This window comes from Formica exsecta, unplaced genomic scaffold (assembly GCF_003651465.1).
Source record: "Formica exsecta isolate Colony F162 unplaced genomic scaffold, ASM365146v1 scaffold495, whole genome shotgun sequence".
NCBI lineage: Eukaryota > Metazoa > Arthropoda > Insecta > Hymenoptera > Formicidae > Formica > Formica exsecta.
Window position 1 is genome coordinate 26,898 of NW_021852190.1, and position 19,952 is coordinate 46,849.

At 33.5% G+C, this 19,952-nt stretch overlaps 1 protein-coding gene across 1 annotated transcript in view; it reads left to right on the forward strand.

Moving 5' to 3' along the window:
* Window positions 1-687: 687 nt before the first annotated feature.
* The window catches only part of LOC115241478 (uncharacterized threonine-rich GPI-anchored glycoprotein PJ4664.02-like), a gene marked incomplete at its 3' end in the record, with an annotated part of 65,252 nt that continues 45,987 nt past the window's right edge, over window positions 688-19,952 (forward strand). Inside the window, exons 1-4 of the mRNA XM_029817245.1 lie at window positions 688-768; window positions 2,001-3,351; window positions 3,743-4,410; window positions 5,036-5,092. Of these exons, the coding sequence (XP_029673105.1) occupies window positions 766-768; window positions 2,001-3,351; window positions 3,743-4,410; window positions 5,036-5,092 (2,079 nt within the window). The remainder of the gene's footprint in view (window positions 769-2,000; window positions 3,352-3,742; window positions 4,411-5,035; window positions 5,093-19,952) is intronic.

Here is a 19,952-nt window from a genome sequence, read left to right on the forward strand (position 1 = left end):
AAGTTTTCTATGAAACTGATTATGTGCACAGGACACGAAATTTACTTGGTCCTATACCAAGATTTAAAATTAATCTCAATTCGAGATTTATAATAATCCCTCTTTACCCCCCTGGAGAGACGAAGGCGAGAAAAATATCGGGGTGAAGTCACTGAATCGGGAATTCCCGATAAATATCCGTCCGCACAATATAAAATACATTTAAATTAGAAATTTAATAAAATATATATTTAGATATTTCTTTATATATTAATGAGAAAGAAGAATTTTGTTACAATTAAAATTAGTGGCTATTTTGTTAAAAGTCATGAATATCCAGAAGTAAACAAATTGTGATAGGCATTCCTCTTCTCTCTCTCTCTCTCTCTCTCTCCCCCCTCCTCTCTCTCTATTTACCTCTTTCTCTCTCTCCTTATTGCTATATCTGCTGATTCTCTTTATATCTCTGGATCACCTACGAGTGTCCTCCTGTAAATAGATTGAGACCTACTGTAAATAGATTTAGTTCTATCAATCTGTTGCAAATTAATTTGATACACAAAATTATAAAAACTATTTCAATACGCGAAAAACTCGATAGATCGAAACTAAAACGAGTACTGTTATTCGCGTCTATAAACTTTCAATATTGAAAATTTTATTGCAGGCACGAAGAATAAAGAAAAAAATACATCAAATAAAAAATGTACACTCTAGAACTATTTTTCCCTGAGCATTAATAAGTCAATGCAATCACGAATGTTTTAATGTCGCTTATTTAACTTGATGGTAAGGTATAATCTGTGACGAGAGTAAAATCCATTTGTCGTAATAACTCGAAACGCGATTAATCCATCGGACATTATTGTCAACGACAAGCGATTGATCTACCGAGATCAGTTATTATCATTTGTGTTAATCGCAATTCCAGAGAATCCTCCTAAATGCGTAATTGGCACCTTCCCGTGAATTCCAGATCTGGCAATCGATCTACGAATATTGCTACAATTTTTCTTTCTCTCGATGACGAAGTCTTGATTATGCAATACATTTCATCTTTTTTCTATTAGAGATCACAATTTCCTATATTTTAATTAAACGATTATGACTACCGATTGTTTATCATCAATGTAAACGAGACTTCTAATTAGAATGTTTCTAGAGGATTATTTTATGTATTTATATTTATATTTCTGTCTAATTGTTGATAATCTAAATAATTTTACTTTCTCAAGTGTTGATAAACCATTCTAAAAATGTTTACGCTTCTTATTATTTTGCGTTTGTCGATGTCCTCGATTAACTGAATGCAGATTACTGACATAAATAAATGTCTTCATTATCTATTGTATAAAAAATATTGATTAGAATAATTTTTTGAAAGAATGATTGAAAAATATCCTGTTTTTAATTTTTTGAAAGTATGCGGCCAATATGTTTCCCAATTTTTCTTCAGTTGATTTACAAATCAATTTTATGGTAAAATCAAAGATAATTATGAGTAGATTAAAAATATAAGTTTCAGAGTGCAGCCTTTTATCATTCCAAAGAAATTGGATTCCAAAGGTTTCAAGTCCGACAGATGACGCCACAACATAAAAAAATTAAACATAATTTATAGAAATAAAACATTTTTATTCTTATTATTGATAATATCAAGTGTTATATCACACAAACTTTCATTAAGGATGACAAAATCGTGGTTGCGGCCATATGACAAACATTTGTCCATTTTCTTTGGACCGGTAAAAGGCACTTTGAAACTTATGTATTTGTAATCTACTCGTAATTATCTTTGATTTTATCACAAAATTAATTGGGAAATCAAATAAAGAAAAGTTAGGGAACATCACCAATGGCAATTTGGCTCCACTTTTTTATAATGTTTTTTATTTCTCAGAATTGTAAATGAAAAAATAATATGTACGACAATATAAGTTAACATTACTTTAACATATTTTGTAAAATAAAAAAATTTCAATTAAATTGTCAAAAATACGTAATTGTAATATATTTTTTAGGATGGACAGAAAGTACAAAATCGCGGTACTGCACGATATCATTCCAAATTAACGTCAGAATCGACTGACTTTATTGCACTGACAACCAGGTCGCCTCGTAATAAAAGTTCTCGTGCAGAAATAGCTTCCAATTTAGAAAAACATGAAACGCATTTCGCGAGGGAAAGTTCATTCAGATCGCGATCAAAATTATCAAGAACGGCTAATGGCTCTGCTGTTACATCACGGATAAATGCAAGATATTTAAATTCTAGTGTTGATAATTCTCAAAATCGTCTAAAGCTGCATACTCCACAAGCGTTCAAAGAAGAAATAATGAAGAATAGACACGGTGATAATAAAGAGAATACGCCTAAATCACAAAAGCCGAAACAGAAGACGGCTTCTCAACGAATATCTTCGGATGCATCTTCTGTTTGGATAGATAGTGCGAAGTTGGATGACGAGGTGTTTACAAAATCGCCCGATTACTCGAGATCAAGAACGGGAAGAAAGATTTATACAAGTTACAACGGGAAAGAATTGAGAAGTCAAATAATTCCATCCAGAAGGTCAGCAAATGAACACATAGAAAAGGACAGAAATCCAATCGATAAACTGGAAAAGAAAGAAACGCGATTGGAATATCCGATAATCGAGAATATTGCCTCGATAGCTAACGTATCAAGAGTGATAGATACAAAAAACACGAACGACTCTAGTAAACATAAAGAAGAAGGTATAAGAGAACGAGATGTTCTGCCATTAAATTCCGAGAGTGTTTTGAGAGTAGACATTCCTCTAACAATTGAAAATGTCAATCTTCTAACATCCGCGACACTCTCGTCCGTCAAGATGTCTCCGAGACAAGTTTCGAGGCTGATTAAGGAGAAGGTGGAAAGCAACGATATTGCGGGATCGAATACGAAGAAGAGCAAACAGTCCGATCGATCGAAATCCCGCGGTATATCCAATGCAAATAATTCCGAGACAGTGACTTCCGGAAGCATCCCCCGGCGGAGTTCGTCCAGATTCGCCGACACTGCGAATATGGGGACAAACGGACGATCTTCTAGTGCTAGACGTAGATCTAATGCAAAAAACATTAATTCCAGGAATCGATCCGTGCATAAGTTGAGAGACACAAACATGACAGAGGCAAGAAATAATGACAGAAACAAAAATGTGGATACTAATTCCGAGACAAATGCAAATGAACAGACAAAAACACGACGCAATTTGTCCAACAATGAACACAAATCTGAGGAAAAACGGAGACCCAAGAATAATCGCAAATTAAAAGAAACCAGAATAGATAAACAAAATGCTCGAGCACAATCTGGAAGTTGGTCGCGTACAGTTAGTAACCTTGGTAAGAAAAATTTTTTTTTATCGTCGTTGAGTAAAATTCTGTTGTATAAATCACGGGGAAATTATTAATTAATATTATTTAGTTAATTAATAATATATGTCTTAAAAAAGATGTTATTCTTATTTATTTATAAAGATCACTTTAATATTGCTTAGTTGCTTGTGACTATTTAACAATAAGATTTCCAAAAACATATATTTGTCAAAAATATGTTTTTTGAATCAAATATAGTATATAAATATGTAGATATATAATTTTTATACATATAGTTGACATATAATTTTTATAACTTAAATTTAGTATCGTAATTGATAATAGCGACAATGAAAAATAATATATTTTCACACAATATTTCACAAAGGTTTTAATAATAATTACACATTTTCTCCAGACATTATCACTACTATCCCAAAGGCGACAATTGCCGAAACTACGACTGTTTCTTCTTTGGATACAAAAATTGCGACACTCAGTTCTCTTTCTACGACGATCAAATCATCAACAACTGCCCGAGTATTCTCTTCAACCGAGCAAACTTCTCGAAGCAAGGAAAAAAACAGAAAAGAAGACTCTCGAATGAAGAAACCTCCGAAGGAAGATTTCTTTAATCACGGTCTAGGCTTTCGGGGCCGAAAAATTTCGATCGAGGAATCTTCTTCGACTATTGCAGATTTAAGAACTACTACATCTAAAAGCGAGACGCAATTACACGGCAATCCCGGGTGGACTCTTAGACGCCGACCTAATTACGTCAGTCACGATACTCCATCGACTACCTCCGCATCAGTTAATCGAAATCAAACTAACGAGATCATCTTGCCTAATAATCTATCGAAGAGTACCGAAGTGCCACTAAGTAATGCAAAAGTTTTAAGAAGAGGCACTAAAAGGCCAAAAGCGAAAGATGAGAATAATACTGTATCGAGCGTTGCGCCAAAGAATGTAACGAGAGGTAGCAAAACCTTTAATAAATCCAAAAGTTTCGGTTTACCTAAGAGGATAGAATTGGAGGAGAGCGACAATTATCCTTTGGCATTCCGAGATAGATTATCTCAATTGGTGAGTCTGAATTTATTTATGTTAAACATATTGCTATTTTATCTTAAAATATTTTTTCTGATTATATTTATTTATCATAATAATTTTTCTCTATCACACATAATATTATAGAAATATAAAATATAGTTTTTTAGCTTTGATTCTTGACTTAAATCAAGAAAAGGAAAAACAATAATATTATTGAGAATTTTAAACATTCGTAATTTAAGACGTTCGCGACGTAGCGTATATTGGAGACTTAACCATAGGGAATTTTATTAAGCATTATATATTATATAGTGACATTAGTGTGTACCACCGGTGGCATACAATGTCGCAAATGTGTTAATACATATGTATATCAGAGATGCACGACATAATATATAGAAATCAAAGTACAGTTATTTTGTAATGTAATTACATTCATACATTAAATTATTATATTTATTACATAAGATTACTATATTTATTTATCGCAAAAAATTAGTAGTGTAATAAAAAATATATTAAACACATTTCAAAATTGTTTTGACAAGCTTCTCATAATTCTGAATTTTTTCATGAACTATTTCCACAATATTTGTTATAATAGCGTGAAAAAATCATTAATAAGACAAGAGTTTATTCAATCAAAAAATATTTTCAGAAAAATTCTAATTTGAAACTGACTGGGGAAAAGAGTACAACAAGGACTAGCTTGCAGGTAAGGCATGACAGTTCAGATATACTCACTAAATCAACTAATGATTATTGCGTTTAATATATTAACGATTCATTAATATTTGTATGCATCCTAACTTTCGTAACTTAAACCATTTACAGGCAGTTGAATTTATCAAATATTGTACATTTAGCATAGTAGAAGTAGTAGTTAATTTTTGGACTTTTATCTTAGAACGATTAGCATGTATACTTAAATTAATTAATGTGGTAATGACTTTTTCTCAGAATGTATAATTCTTATACATTTGTATAAAGCTTGAAATATTCTTCGTAAGATCTTCTGAAAGAACGAACGTTACGCAGACATACACGATTCAGCATGAAACCAATGCATGTATCTAAAAAAAAATTTGGAAAATGTGTTTGCAATAGACATAATCTCACACGTCGTTTTTACGAATTCCTTAATTCTAATACTCAAAACAAACACGCGATATGTAAAGACGTAGCGATATAGTTAAATTAAATTTTTAAAGATAATTTTTGAAATGTTTGCGCATTGATTTCTGAACCAACTAAGAAAATACTTTGTCGTTCCTATTTGATTTTATTTACGCTTCGGAGAGTTTTTTTCAGATGTCTCCTACAATATTTAGACAGATGTCCGTGTACAAGAAGAAATACCATTCTCTTGGTATATCTTTTAAATATTATCACATTTTCTTACAGCTGCAGATGGAATGATTTTAAAGGAAAGATTTAAGTCTGATTATATTTTTATCCGGAAATATTTTATGGAAAAATATTATTTCTCACAATCATCAATCGTCGAACATCAAATGCTTTTTGAGATTAAAATCGGAATAATAAATTAATACAAGAGATTACAATACGAAATAAAGGATGATGGTCGCGAATACTGATCGCTGTAGTATAAACGCAAACTCACATAAATGCATCATTAAAAACCAATCAAAACTGGACAATAATGCCATTAACATCTTTACGATTATAGTACTATCAGTGAAGCTTATTTGGTGATTGGTGACGGTAAATATCGAAAAATCTACTTTTCAAAACTTTCGCCGAAAAGCTTACAAAATGTAAGAAGCTTTAACACTTGGATACAACAAAAATTATCAAACGAGATCGGATTAAATGATATCGTGATATAAGGAGTGGCGAATCCTCGACGAGAAGTTCTCTCAAGATATATTAATTACAAAAAGCCATAATTGTGTTTCAATTTTTAAATCTTTCATAGAAATTTTTTATCGATCTTTATTGATCGCGATTTTAATTTTGCTTTCAAGCATTTTTAATGAAATAACTAAAAACAAAAAATGAATAGATGTTTATTAATGTGATATGCAATGAATAAAAAATATTTTACACACAAACTAGTTTCATATAATCAATTTTGATATAATCAACTTGTCGTTATTCTATCTTATGCTGTTAGTTCGGGAAAAAAGTGCACTTGTAAGTATAATAAATCATAATAAAGTGAATCAAATACAGCTACATTTAAACGGGTAAACATGAATTAGATTTGATGCATTTTTTTGATATGATATAGAAACTTATTGTTAGGGTTTTGCTAACTGGGATACTAGACTTTTTAAATTCAGCTTTTCGCGAAATATCAGACATCACTTAAAGTAACATTGTGTAATACGTCACATACACGCATACACGCACACACGCACATACACATACACACACACGCACGCACACCCATACCCACACGCACGCCCACGCCCACGAAAACATATATTACAGTATTCAAAATTTTAAATCTTTTGGTAATTATGCATATTAGGGACGACTTCACCGATCTCAATGATCTTGACATATATATATATATGTTGGTTATTTGGAAAAATACAATAATTTAGCGGTGGATGGAAAGTGATAATTAATATAATTCATTCACCATGTGTACATATTGCAGCGTTATCGCGAAGAAGAAGAAGGAACGGAAGTAAAACAAAAAAAAACACTAGACATACTTAATCTATATAGAGTTCTTATATCTAAATAGTTGATAATATAGTTCATGCTCTAACACTTCCCCTTAATCAAACACGTCTTAATCCTAATTCTTTGGCGTAATGACAATGTTTGTTACTTGGCAATGGTTTCGTTAATGCGTCTGCAACCATGTCATCTGTTGGTTTGTATTTAATGTCGATGATTTTTCTTTCCATCGCATCTCGTACAAAATGATGCCTAACATCAATATGTTTTGTGCGCCTATGATGTTGACAATTTTTAACAATCTTTTGCGCACTTTGACTATCGTTATGAATCACAATCGTTTCTAGCTTATTGCATATTTCACCTGGTAAATTTCTTATGAAACTAGCTTCCCTAGCTCCGTCACTTAATCCAAGATACTCAGCTTCAGTACTAGAGAGCGCAATTGTTTTCTGTTTTCTTGACTCCCAGCTTATAGCACAGTTTCCAAGTTTGAATACCAATCCTGTATATGATTTTCTATCTGCAATATCTCCTGCCCAATCTGCGTCAACAAACGCTTCAATTTTCGTATCATCTTTTTCAAAAACAAGTCCGTAATCTTTTGTACCTGCAAGATACCTAAGAACTCTTTTTGCTGCAATCCAATGCGTGTTATCATGGCACGTATTGAATTGGCTCAACAAACTGGAAACATATGTTATATCTGGTTTGGTGCATACAGCCAGATATAACAGTCCGCCAATCAATTGTTAGTAAGGATATTCTGAATCGTTGACAGTAGCCTTTTCAAGTTTTGCATTTAATGCGATTGGCGTTGCAACTGCCTTTGCATCCGTCATTCCAAAACAAGCGAGTAAATTTTCCACGGATTGAATTTGACTCAGACTCAAAGTACCCTTATCCTTGTTATGTACTATTTTCATACCTAAACAATCCGTTATAGGTCCTAAACACTTAACATTAAAATTACTCTTTAATATATTCGTCAATTTCTTTTTCTCTTCCATACAATTGCTGAAAACAAAGAAATCGTGTACATACAGTGCTACTATTACTAATTTACCTTTTTCTTTCTTTATATAGACGCATTGCTCACACTTCGATTGAGCGTATCCGATGCTTGACAATACACTGTGGATTTTTTGATTCCAGACTCTACTAGCCTGTTTCAACCCATATATGCTTCTTTTTAACAAACAAACTTTATCAGAATTTTCATCGTTGAAACCAATAGGTAGTTTATGTAAATCTGTTCGTTAAGCTCGCCATTTAAAAATACAGTCGTTACATCTAAATGTTTCATATCCATATCATTTTGATTGGCAATAGCAAACAATAATCTTATTGTTGAGTGTCTTACAACTGGTGCGAATGTTTCATTGAAATCGATACCATATTTTTGGCTATAACCGCAGGCAACGAGCCGCGCCTTATATCTTCCAAAATCGCCAGATGCGTTTTTCTTAATTTTATATACCTATTTACATTTTATCACGTTATGATTCTTCGGTCTATTAACTAATTCCCAAACCTTATTATCGATTAATGACTTATATTCTAAAGACATTGCTTGTTTCCAAAGAACTGCATTTTTGCATGAAACTGCCTCTTGAAATGTTCGCGGTTCATCATCAATTGAACTAGAGCTTAAAGATATGTACGACATATCATAATCGCCATACCGTTCTGGAGCACAACGTGGACGCACAGGCCTTCCATCGTTGTTCCTTTCAGGTACATTTTGTTCCTCAATTATAGTCGCATTTTCTTCTTCTGCAGTCAGCGTACTTTCAGAAGAGTCATTCGAAGCTTCATCGTCATCCGATAAGTTTTTAGGGTCAAATCCTTCCCCTGAAGATTGACTTTCATCTTCAGATTCAGTGTTTCCATCGCCTTCCGAGAGTTCTACTTGAACTACAGGTTCTGGAATTATGTTCACGATCTGTTGATTAAAGGAACATGTTTTACCAATTTCTTTAACGGGTTCATTATTCATAGTGTCTTCAATAAATGTCACATCTCTGGCTTTTATTACTTTTCCAGGCTCTGAAGGATCAGCAAGTCTGTATCCTTTGGAATTTTCACAATACCCTATCATTATGTACATTTTAGATTTACTGTCGAGCTTCTTTCGGCGTTCATCAGGTATCAGAGCGTAAGCTTTGCACCCAAATACACGTAGATTACTCACGTCGACCCTTGAATTTGACCAGATTTCTTCAGGTGTTGCTCCTTGAACTGCTACAGTTGGGCTTCGATTCTTGAGGTATATCGCAGTCGTCACCGCCTTTCCCCAATAACATTTTTCCAATCCGGAATCCTGCAGCATAGACCTGGTCTTTTCTATTACGGTCTTGTTCAATCTCTCCGAGACACCGTTTTGCTCAGGCGTGTAAAGTATAGTCATTTCGTGTATAATGCCATTTCCCTTCAAAAAACTTTCAAAGACTTTATTACAGTATTCACGACCATTATCAGTCCTTAACCTTTTTATTTTTAATTCAGTCTAATTTTCTACAAGTTTCTTGAACTCTACGAAGGCACTGAATGTTTCTCCTTTTGACTTGAGTAAATAACCAAAACTTTTTCTTGAGAAATCACATCCGTAAAAGTAAGCAAATACCGCGCTCCACCCCAGGACTTCTCAGACATTGGTCCACATAAGTCAGAATGAATTAATTCTAATTTTTCCTTAGCTCTTTTAGCTTCACCTTTTGGAAAAGAATTTCTTCTTTGTTTGCCCTCGATACATGGAATGCAATGGTTTACCTGTTCATCTTCTTTGAAGCTTATACCGTCAACGAGTCCATTTTGAAGCATAGTCATGCTTTTCTGACTTAGATGTCCTAAACGCTTATGCCAGATTTCTCGCAATACTCCGGCTGTCGACAACGCTGCAGATTCCTCACTGGCCTCGGCAATTTTATCCTTCGTTGTTGTCGCAGCAACTTTATGTTGTATCTGGGATGGTGGCTTCGCTGATTGATCCAGTCTGTAGACTCCATCGACGTTCGAGGCTGAAACTTTGCAATTACCTTTAACTTTATAATCAGTCTTGTCATAAATATGACACTTATTTTTTTCGGAAACAACGATCAAGTCTTTTTCAGTCATTTTGCTCACGGATAGCAAATTCGCGACAATGTCAGGTACGTATATCACATCTGTAATAGTCTTTTGTGTCTTTTGTAGTCTTAAATGTCATCTTTTAGGTTAACTTTGACTTCACCTACACCATTACCTTTTAGTTTTTGATTATTGGCAACGGTTATTTCTTTTGAATATTTATTAGAATAATTAACGAACCAATCCTTGCGCATGCTCATATGAGCGGTACAACCAGAATCGACAATCCAGTCGCTATTGTTTAATGCAGCAGTACTCAATACTGTCGTTAGCAGAAGAGATCCAGGCTTCTTGAACGTTGAAGACTTCTGTTTCCGGTGAGATTCATTTTGATCTGTTTTGTTCTCCTTCTTGAGATCTGGACACTTTGGCTTAATGTGGCCCGATTTTCCACAATTATGACAGATTACAATCTTCTTACGTTGCATATTCTTCGAAGAATGTCTCACAGCAAGAGCAGCATCCTTTGATTCACTCGTCGCTACATCGCTTCTTCGATAATCTTCTTGCAACAGTCTCGATTTCACCATTTCACTTGAAAGTTTGGTATACGTTGCTTCTATTCCCATGACTAATGGTTCGAACTCTACGGGTAATCCACCCAATAGAAGTACGGCGATTTCTTCATCATCGACCTTGTGACCGATGTCGGCTAGCTGTTGTGCTAACGAAACTAGTCTGCTAACGTAGTCTCCCATCGATGTAAAATCTTCATACTTGGTTCGGAGTAGTCGTCGCATAAGACTTAGTCGTCGACATAGGCCTTTGTCTTCGAATGCTGTCTGAAGGTTATTCCAAGCTCGTTTAGCTTTGTCAGCCCTCTGACGTGGGACTGACAGACAAATTTTTGTTAATGCCCTTTGGTCTCGATTTATGTCGGTATCGGTTCCTACAACACATTTCCATAAGCCATCCATAATTAATGACATCCACATCGTGAATTTCCAATTGTTATAATTTGCAGTTCCTTCCAGTTTCTCTAATGTATGTCCACTACCACCAACCATTGTTGATGTAGTTGTAGTCAACCATTGTTGATGTAGTTGTTGTTAGTGGTGGCTGTATTGTCCGCAGTACACATTTTTATTGATTTATATCGTATTTTACAAACGCAAATTATGCACGCGAAATGTTCATACCACGAGGTGCCATAACCTTAAAACGAGTAACTCAAAAAAATTATCGAACGCAGATATAACTGTCCCGTAAATAATACTTTTGCATAGCGCGAAACACTCCTGGGCCCATAACCTGTTGGTTATTTGAAAAAATACAATAATTTAGCGGTGGATGGAAAGTGATAATTAATATAGTTTATTCACCATGTGTACATACTGCAGCGTTGTCGCGAAGAAGAAGAAGGAACGGAAGTAAAACAAAAAAAAAACACTAGACATACTTAATCTATATAGAGAGATCCTTAGTTTCTTATATCTAACTAGTGGTCGATTATATAGTTCATGCTCTAACAATATATCAGTCAAAGACACGCTCCTGAGTAACTTCCAAAAAGTTTTAGCCGTCACTCGTTGTTTATTATTCGTTGTTAATTTTCTGCCATTAATATTAAGAAGTATACACATACACACAATATATATGGCATGTGTGTGTATTATAAAGTGAAACTATAAAATACTTTTTTTTTAATTTGACGCGTATAAGTAAAGGAGATTTATTACGTTTTAATACGTATTTGTAGTACATTTACTTACGAAAAATATAAACAAATACAGCATATTCAAAGTAGTATTATGATTATTATGTATTGAACACATATTCCAAATATATTCCTTCTTAAATGTACACAATTATGTTCCATTCGTTAAACTTATTTTGTTAATAACTTTTTAATAAACAATGAGCGACGACTAAAATCTTTTGAAAGTTACTCAGGGCCGTGTCCTTGACAACATATGTCAAGGTCATTGAAATCGGTGAGGTAACCCCTAATATGCATAATTACCAATCTTTTTTATCGTTCTGTGTTTATATTATTTCTTATAATAATTTGTTTTGCTATGTAATGAAAAAAATGAAAGAAACTGACATATGTAAAAGAAACAAAGGGGAAAAAAAGGGAATTTAATACTATTGTGTTCTACAAACGGTACTCGATACATTTATTATTGTATATAGAAACACACACGAAAAACTCTTCAAAAAATGGGAGATATATACGTATAATTACATATATGTATATCATGATTATGCTTATTAAAAAGATAAATTTAATTAAAAATAAATGAATAAGAGCGACTACTCTTTTAAATATCGCAAATTGTTTATTGCAATATAATACGTTACAAATTAATACAAATGATTTTTTTAGATATGATATAGATCTGATATAATATCTAATAAATAATATCTAATAAATAAATATAAATATTTATTTGTGAATAGTGTATACATGTATATATGTATATACAATATACAGGGTAGGTCATTTTAATGTATCCACGGAAATATCTTAAAATCTATAAGTTTAAGACAAAAATGTTTTAGACAAAAGTTGTATGATTCACAGGGGGACACATGATGAAAATATGGACTTGACTTTGAATGACCTTTTTAAGGCCAATTCAATGTGACCGATGTTTTCTTAAATGGAACCCCCCTTTTTTATTACATATTCTTGTAGCTTATCTCGAGAGCTTTTCAAAACACTATAATAAAGTATTTTTTCATTAAGTACTTTTTGAGTTATTTTATATTTTATTCTGACATATTTTGATATAAAAAATAAAATATTTCGTAAAATATTTAGTTTTCGATAATCTTATCGTAATACTTTTATTTACAGAATAATGAGACAAATCAATCGGTATAAAAAAAGACAAATAATTGTTTAAAAACATACATTGTAAATAATTACATACTTTTTCTTAAAAACAATTATTTTTTTTTTTTACTAATTGATTTGTCTCATTATTCTGTACATAAAAGTATTACGGTAAGATTATCGAAAACTAAATATTTTACTTTTTATATCAAAATATGTGTGTGTCAGATTAAAATATAAAATACCTCAAAAAGTACTTAATGTAAAGATATTTTATTATAGTGTTTTGAAAAGCTCTCGAGATAAGCTACAAGAATATGCAATAAAAAATGGAGGGTTTCATTTAAGAAAACATCGATCACATTGACTTGGCCTTGAAAAGGTCATTCAAGGTCAAGTCCATATTTTCATCATGTGTCCCCCTGTGAATCATACAACTTTTGTCTAAAATATTTTTGTCTTAAACTTATAGATTTTAAGATATTTCAGTGGATACATTAAAATGGCCTACCCTATATATATGTATATATATATTTTTTTTATATCAGAAAATGACAACAGTGGTGTCTCGTACCAAGTCATACGCAATAACAGAGAAGTACTATACTCCGTCCAAAGAGAGAATAACATCGGTCCGCGCATAGGCGGGCAAAGTGGGGAGAAAATGGCGATATACTCCAGTGCTCGGATTTAGTTGCACATTTCGGCCCGATTCCGTGGCTCACGCCTATTGCCCCCCACTCACCGCTCATACGTTAGCGACGAGTCGCCAGATAGAGTGTTTCGCCATAACTGGCCACCCACTCCTTTTATCTTTTAAACTATATAACAGAGGAAGGGTTAGATGTATCTCTCTCCGATTGTGGGATAAACTTTGGATATGTTGTAGTTTAGAACAAAATAAGAGACACATTTTTTTTATTTATTCTTATATGGCCATTAAAAAAGTAAAAATCCCCTTGAAAAAAAAATTATTTTTACATTTTTAAGTGAATATCGTCAAAGCTGTAAAAGATATAAAAAACGTTTCAAATAAAAGTTTTATGATTTTTAATGTACTTTATAACAATTCACAGTGGGCTTAGATATCCCAAAAAGTGACCAAAAACCAAGGTCACAATATCAATACAACAATAAAGTTTTTGTAAAGTAGACAGTTGAAATCAACTATTTTTAGAGATATACAGGGTGACCTGCAATGACCGCCCACTAAGTACATAGCATTATTCCTTACCAAAAACTGAGTCGAAAAGTCCTGAACCATTTTTTTTATAACGCTTAATAAAGGAGTTATTATTGAGTAAAGTCTGATCAATCAGGGCCGATCTTTAGCCGGCCGCACGTCAGTGAGCTGCACGCTTGGTAATGTGCGTGAGCGCTCCGCCGCTATGGCGGCACGGTGACATTTTTGCTTCGCGCATGCCGCTAGCATGCAATATTTTTACGCATCGTAATAATAGAAATAAATTTTTCTTGTACTAAAAATCATATTTATATAAAATATAAAATAACTCAAAAAATACTTAATAAAAAAGCACTTTGTTATAGTGTTTTGAAAAGGTCTCAAGAGAAGCTATAAGAATATGCAATAAAAAATTAGAGTTTCTATTAAAAAAATAAAGTTGACCTTAAAAATCGACACCTACAAACATTCCTATAATATTAACTTATATTTCCTTTGAAATACTGCAACTTTTATTTGAAACATTTTTCTCTAGAAACAATATTTTTGGAGATAAAAATTCGTCACGCTTTATTTTGTCCACCCTGTAAAACTACTGCAAGAAAAAATTATTTCTATTATTACGATGCATAAGAATATTCTATGCTAGCAGCTAGTACGCTCACGCACACTACCAGGAGCGCGGCTCATTGCGCCCAGCTAAAGGTCGGCACTGATTGGCCCGACTTTACTCAATAATAACTCCTTTATTAAGCGTTATAAAAAGAAAATGGTTCAGGACTTTCCGTCTCAGTTTTTGGTAAGGAATAACGCTATGTACTTAGTGGGCGGTCATTGCGGGTCACTCTGTATACACAGACTTCTATATACTACTAGACCAGTGCTCGGTATTAAATGCTCTTTTCGGTCTGATATCTGAGGCAACGCTTACGATCCCATCACTACCGTTCGAGGCTCAACAGCCGCCGATCGCGCGGGAAACGCTGTGCCTCAGAAGAGTCCCTATATAAAAAATATTCTGGGATCGTACCTTTCGCCAAATCGTCATTAGAATTATGGGTAAAAATGAAGATAAGGGGAGGCACCTCCGATGACTTTGATCTTGACATATGTTATCAAGGTCATGACCCTGAACAACATTCAAAAGGTTTTAGCCGTCGGTCATTGTTCATTAAAAAGTTATTAACAAATGAAGTTAACAATATAAATGTGTGTTTAACTTTATACTTTGAATTTAACCTGGCGAATTTTATTAATGTTCATTTTTATATGGATACACATTTACTTAAATATGCATTTTGAAGTTATTTAATGTAATATAGATATGTAATTATTCATTATATTTTAAAGATGGAAAGAAAATAATACAAAACCCCACATCGCGATCCCACAATTGTTGTATGGATGGGAAAGTGTATGCGTGGACGCAGTAGGTTCCCCCCCCCCCCCCCTACGCTTCGCGTTGTAAAGTATATGCGTGGAGACAGTGGGTACCGCTCTCCTACGGGGGGGGGGGCTCCACTTCCGGAAGATATAACCTAACCTAAACCTATTTCTGATTTAAAATTAAAATTTGGTTTGGATTACGTTGTATAACCCAAATCAAATTTTTGTTTCAAATCAAACTTTAACTTTAAATATCTCAGAAATTATAAGAGATCGCCGATTAAGTTATAAGGAAAAGTTACTCAGGATCATGATCTTGACAACATATGTCAAGGTCAAAGTCATCGAAGGTGTTTCCCCTCATCTTCATTTTTACCGTATATGTATAATCTATTATACACATATATATTATATATGTTATAATAATATATTTCAGATAGTAATATATAATATAATTACAATTTTGATAATAACTTTCCACTAGTGGAATAGGCCTACTGGGAAAACCACTTTAAGAAAAACGCATCAACTATTAGTACCTTATGGATGATGTGGAATTATATTATCAAAATTGTAATTATTATATATTACTATCTAACATATATTATTATAACATATATAATATATATGTGCATAATAGGTTATATATATGTAATATATTAATAATAGAAATTTTGATATTTAATTATTTATGAAAATAAAAATTATCTAGCAAGGAAAATATTAATGACGATTTGGCAAAAGACACGATCCCAAAATATTTTTTATATAGGGACTCTCCTGAGGCACAGCGTTACCCGCGCGATCGGCGGCTGTCGAGCCTCGAACGGTAAGAGGGGCGTTACTTCAGATATCGGCCCGAAAAAAGCATCTAATTCCGAGAACTGTACTATACTGCGTTCACGGAGAGAACGACCTCGCTCCGCGCAGTTTTGGGCGGAGTGGGCATTAGGTGAGAGACTTCAGCGCGCTACTTCAATGCCGTATGTCATATGCGTATCGATCGTGTATCACGTATGTGATCCGCCTATAAAGCTCAAAAGAAATGTCACAATATTGAAAGCTTGAGTTGTTTTCTGTTATTCGATTTTTATTACTCTTTTTAATTAAATTGCGATATATCTATTATATTTATTTTCTCTTTTTGCAATCTAAAAATTATTAATAAAATTTAATACTATTATAAATAAATAGCGCCCCCTTTGTCGGCAAGCCGGATCTGAAAGCTGCAAGACCAATTTTGGCAGCGTAGAGAGGGCAAAATGGGCGGTCGGTCGGGCGGGATCTGACCGAACCGGACGAAAAGCGAGGTCGTTCTCTCCGTGAACGCAGTATAGATAGCTCCTGGCTGAAAAGTGAGGGGATATGGCGGCCATTTCTTGTTAGATAGCTTGTATACACGGTATCTCGATAATAATGATAAGCAATAAGTGTCTCGGTAATAATAAAGCAATCTGGCACACAACAGTGTACATACTCCAACAAATACATACTACTTTATTTATCTAACGAGATATGACGGAAACTACCCCCACCACTTGCCTCACTTTATGAGGAATTCAGATATTGAATTGATTTTTACAAAATCGGACAGATAAATATCCGATTTTCACTTATTGGGACAATTTTTCTCCGAATAAGTGAAAATCGTTCGTCATTATCTACTGAAAATATATATACCATCAAACAAACATCAGAAGATAATGTCCCGTAAATGGGACATATATCGACGTCATATTCGGGTCTTATGAGACCTAACTTAAAACATTTAATTAGTCATTTTGTGACCAAAGTTGGGACAATTTTTCTCCGAATAAGTGAAAATCGTTCGTCATTATCTACTGAAAATATATAATAGAAATTAACTTCCATACAAATAAAATCTTTAATTTTATAAATTGAATTATATAAATTTACCTATAATATATATTACATTAATATGTTTTATTATATATTATTTTATTATATATATATTATATGTTTTATTATATATTATGTAATTGATCTTAGTTTTACCATCAAACAAACATCAGAAGATAATGTCCCGTAAATGGGACATATATCGACGTCATATTCGGGTCTTATGAGACCTAACTTAAAACATTTAATTAGTCATTTTGTGACCAAAGTTTAACCAACATACAATGGATATCTATATAAATATCCACTGAATATCTACATAAATATCCATTAAATATTGATGTGGATATCCTGTAGATATTGGCCTACATATCTTGTGGATATTTATAAGATCTCGTATTGCGGACATTTGGATATTTAAAACATGTCTAATAGACGTTTCCTACATATTTATAGATATCCCGAATGCACATTAAGAACATCCAGTAGATATCTAATATACATTAATTTCTGTATGGGAATATATATCGGTGTAAACTAGGCCATTGTCTCTCGTGGCCTTTCGCAATGCATCATGGGTTGCGCAAGGGTATATATAGATTCAATATGTGATTTAACCTTCCTTTATACAGGGTGTTTCCGGGTTAAATGGCCAAACTTGAAATATGAATTTAGGATCCTAAAACAAGAAAAAATTTTCCTCTGGAAGTATGCTCGCAAAACGCTTCGTTCAAAGGATATTGACTTCTGAAGTTATGAACTATAGGAACGAATAATTTCGAAATGTTTCTATTTGTTTTATTTTTGTTTTGAAGATCGAAGGTCATTGACAGGTTTGTGTTTGCACTGTAAACAAAGTTCCGTACATTCGTACCAAATAATTGTTAGTTCGTTGAATGCTTTCGTGGAATAAACTAGTACAATCATGCCTCATACGTATTCGATTAGTGAATATGCTTTTGTTTTAAGGTCCTAAATTCATATTTCAAGTTTGGCCATTTAACCCGGGAACACCCTGTATAACTCATTGAACTATCTCAGAGTAAAGAATAACAGGAGTGAGCATATCGGTAGTGGGGGTGGACTTATCGCAAACGATAGTACGTCATCGCAGCCATCTTGAGCGTCCACTTTTTTCGACGTTTTTCAGGGCCGTGTTCAGCCATTTGTCGTCTTACTTATTCCAGTCTGCACTTATTTTGCGCACAATCACCGATTCTAAATAAGTGAGAGGAAGAACCAATATTAGACTAAAAAGATATTATTAATAAGTGTTAATTGTAAGATCATCAGAACATCATGGTGCATTGCCAGGCCTTTGAGGTACTTCCAGTATCTCCGTCATGCTGCAATTCGTCCCTGAGCGTCCACTTATATATAGTCACTTCTGTCCGCTCGCTTAACACCAAATGCTCACTCCTGTTATTCTTTACTCTGAGGAACTCTATACATATTAGAATGAGCGATCCCATTCTTCGCCACTATTTCGCCGAGAGAGAGATGCGTTTGGATGACCGGTATCTCTTTCTAGTATTATCTGATTAATCCATAGCATATCACGTGAAATCATTCTCAGTTTTACTATTTTTGCTACAAATCACTGAACTCTATACATATGTACCCAGATAGCCAAGTTTGCCCGATCACATATTGCAAATTATGTATTACATATTATATCGGTAGAACTCTGGCAGCAGCCGCGCATGATTTGCCATTTTAATTAGTGCCGGCAGAAATGCAACAGAAAACAAGCAATCTCTGCATTATTATATGCTATAAAAAATGCTGCAAAATTTAAGCAGAAGTTCTTGACATAAAACAGTAAATTTAAAGCATTGCGTGTTGGTACAATATATCAACAGAAGCTAAATAAAAACTGAACATAACATGACACATCATGTTATATCGTTAGAAATCGAGTTCATCTGCAAGCACAGCGTAACGGCAGAAATGCTGCAAAAATTAAGTATGCACTACCGTTTCAAAAGATAACAGCAAAAACACAGCAGATACACAGCATGACCTGTTGTCATAAAATAATGGTAGAATTACAGCATATTAAGATATGCTATATCAAGATTACAGTTCTTTCGTTTACCGCTATATGACGTATCTATCTCGTAATCAAGTTTCTGTTACAGGCAAATATAAAGATCGCAAAGCGCGGTTAACAAGATTAAAAATGTGTATTGACTCCTGACGGCAAGCGTAGCCGCGTCCTGTGTCCTGTGTGCAGGAACCATAATATCTATTTTTATCAGCTTAATTTCTGAATTCTAATAAAGGACTCAGAATATTAAACTAAAAGTTTGGAAAGCGAGTGGATCAATAAAAAGTTATCCATTTATTGATTTCTTGAAACAAAATAAAAAAATCAATTTTCATACAAATCTTGAAATTTACGAATTATTAATAAATTAAACCATTTATTTAAATTTATATATTTAATTAATTATTTATAACTATGCCAATATTCAGATTTTATTGTATCTATATTAGTAATTACGCTCTGCAGGCATGTTTTATTTTTACTGTGTTTTCGTCGTCACATTGTGACAGCAGGCAATGCTCGACTTCTGC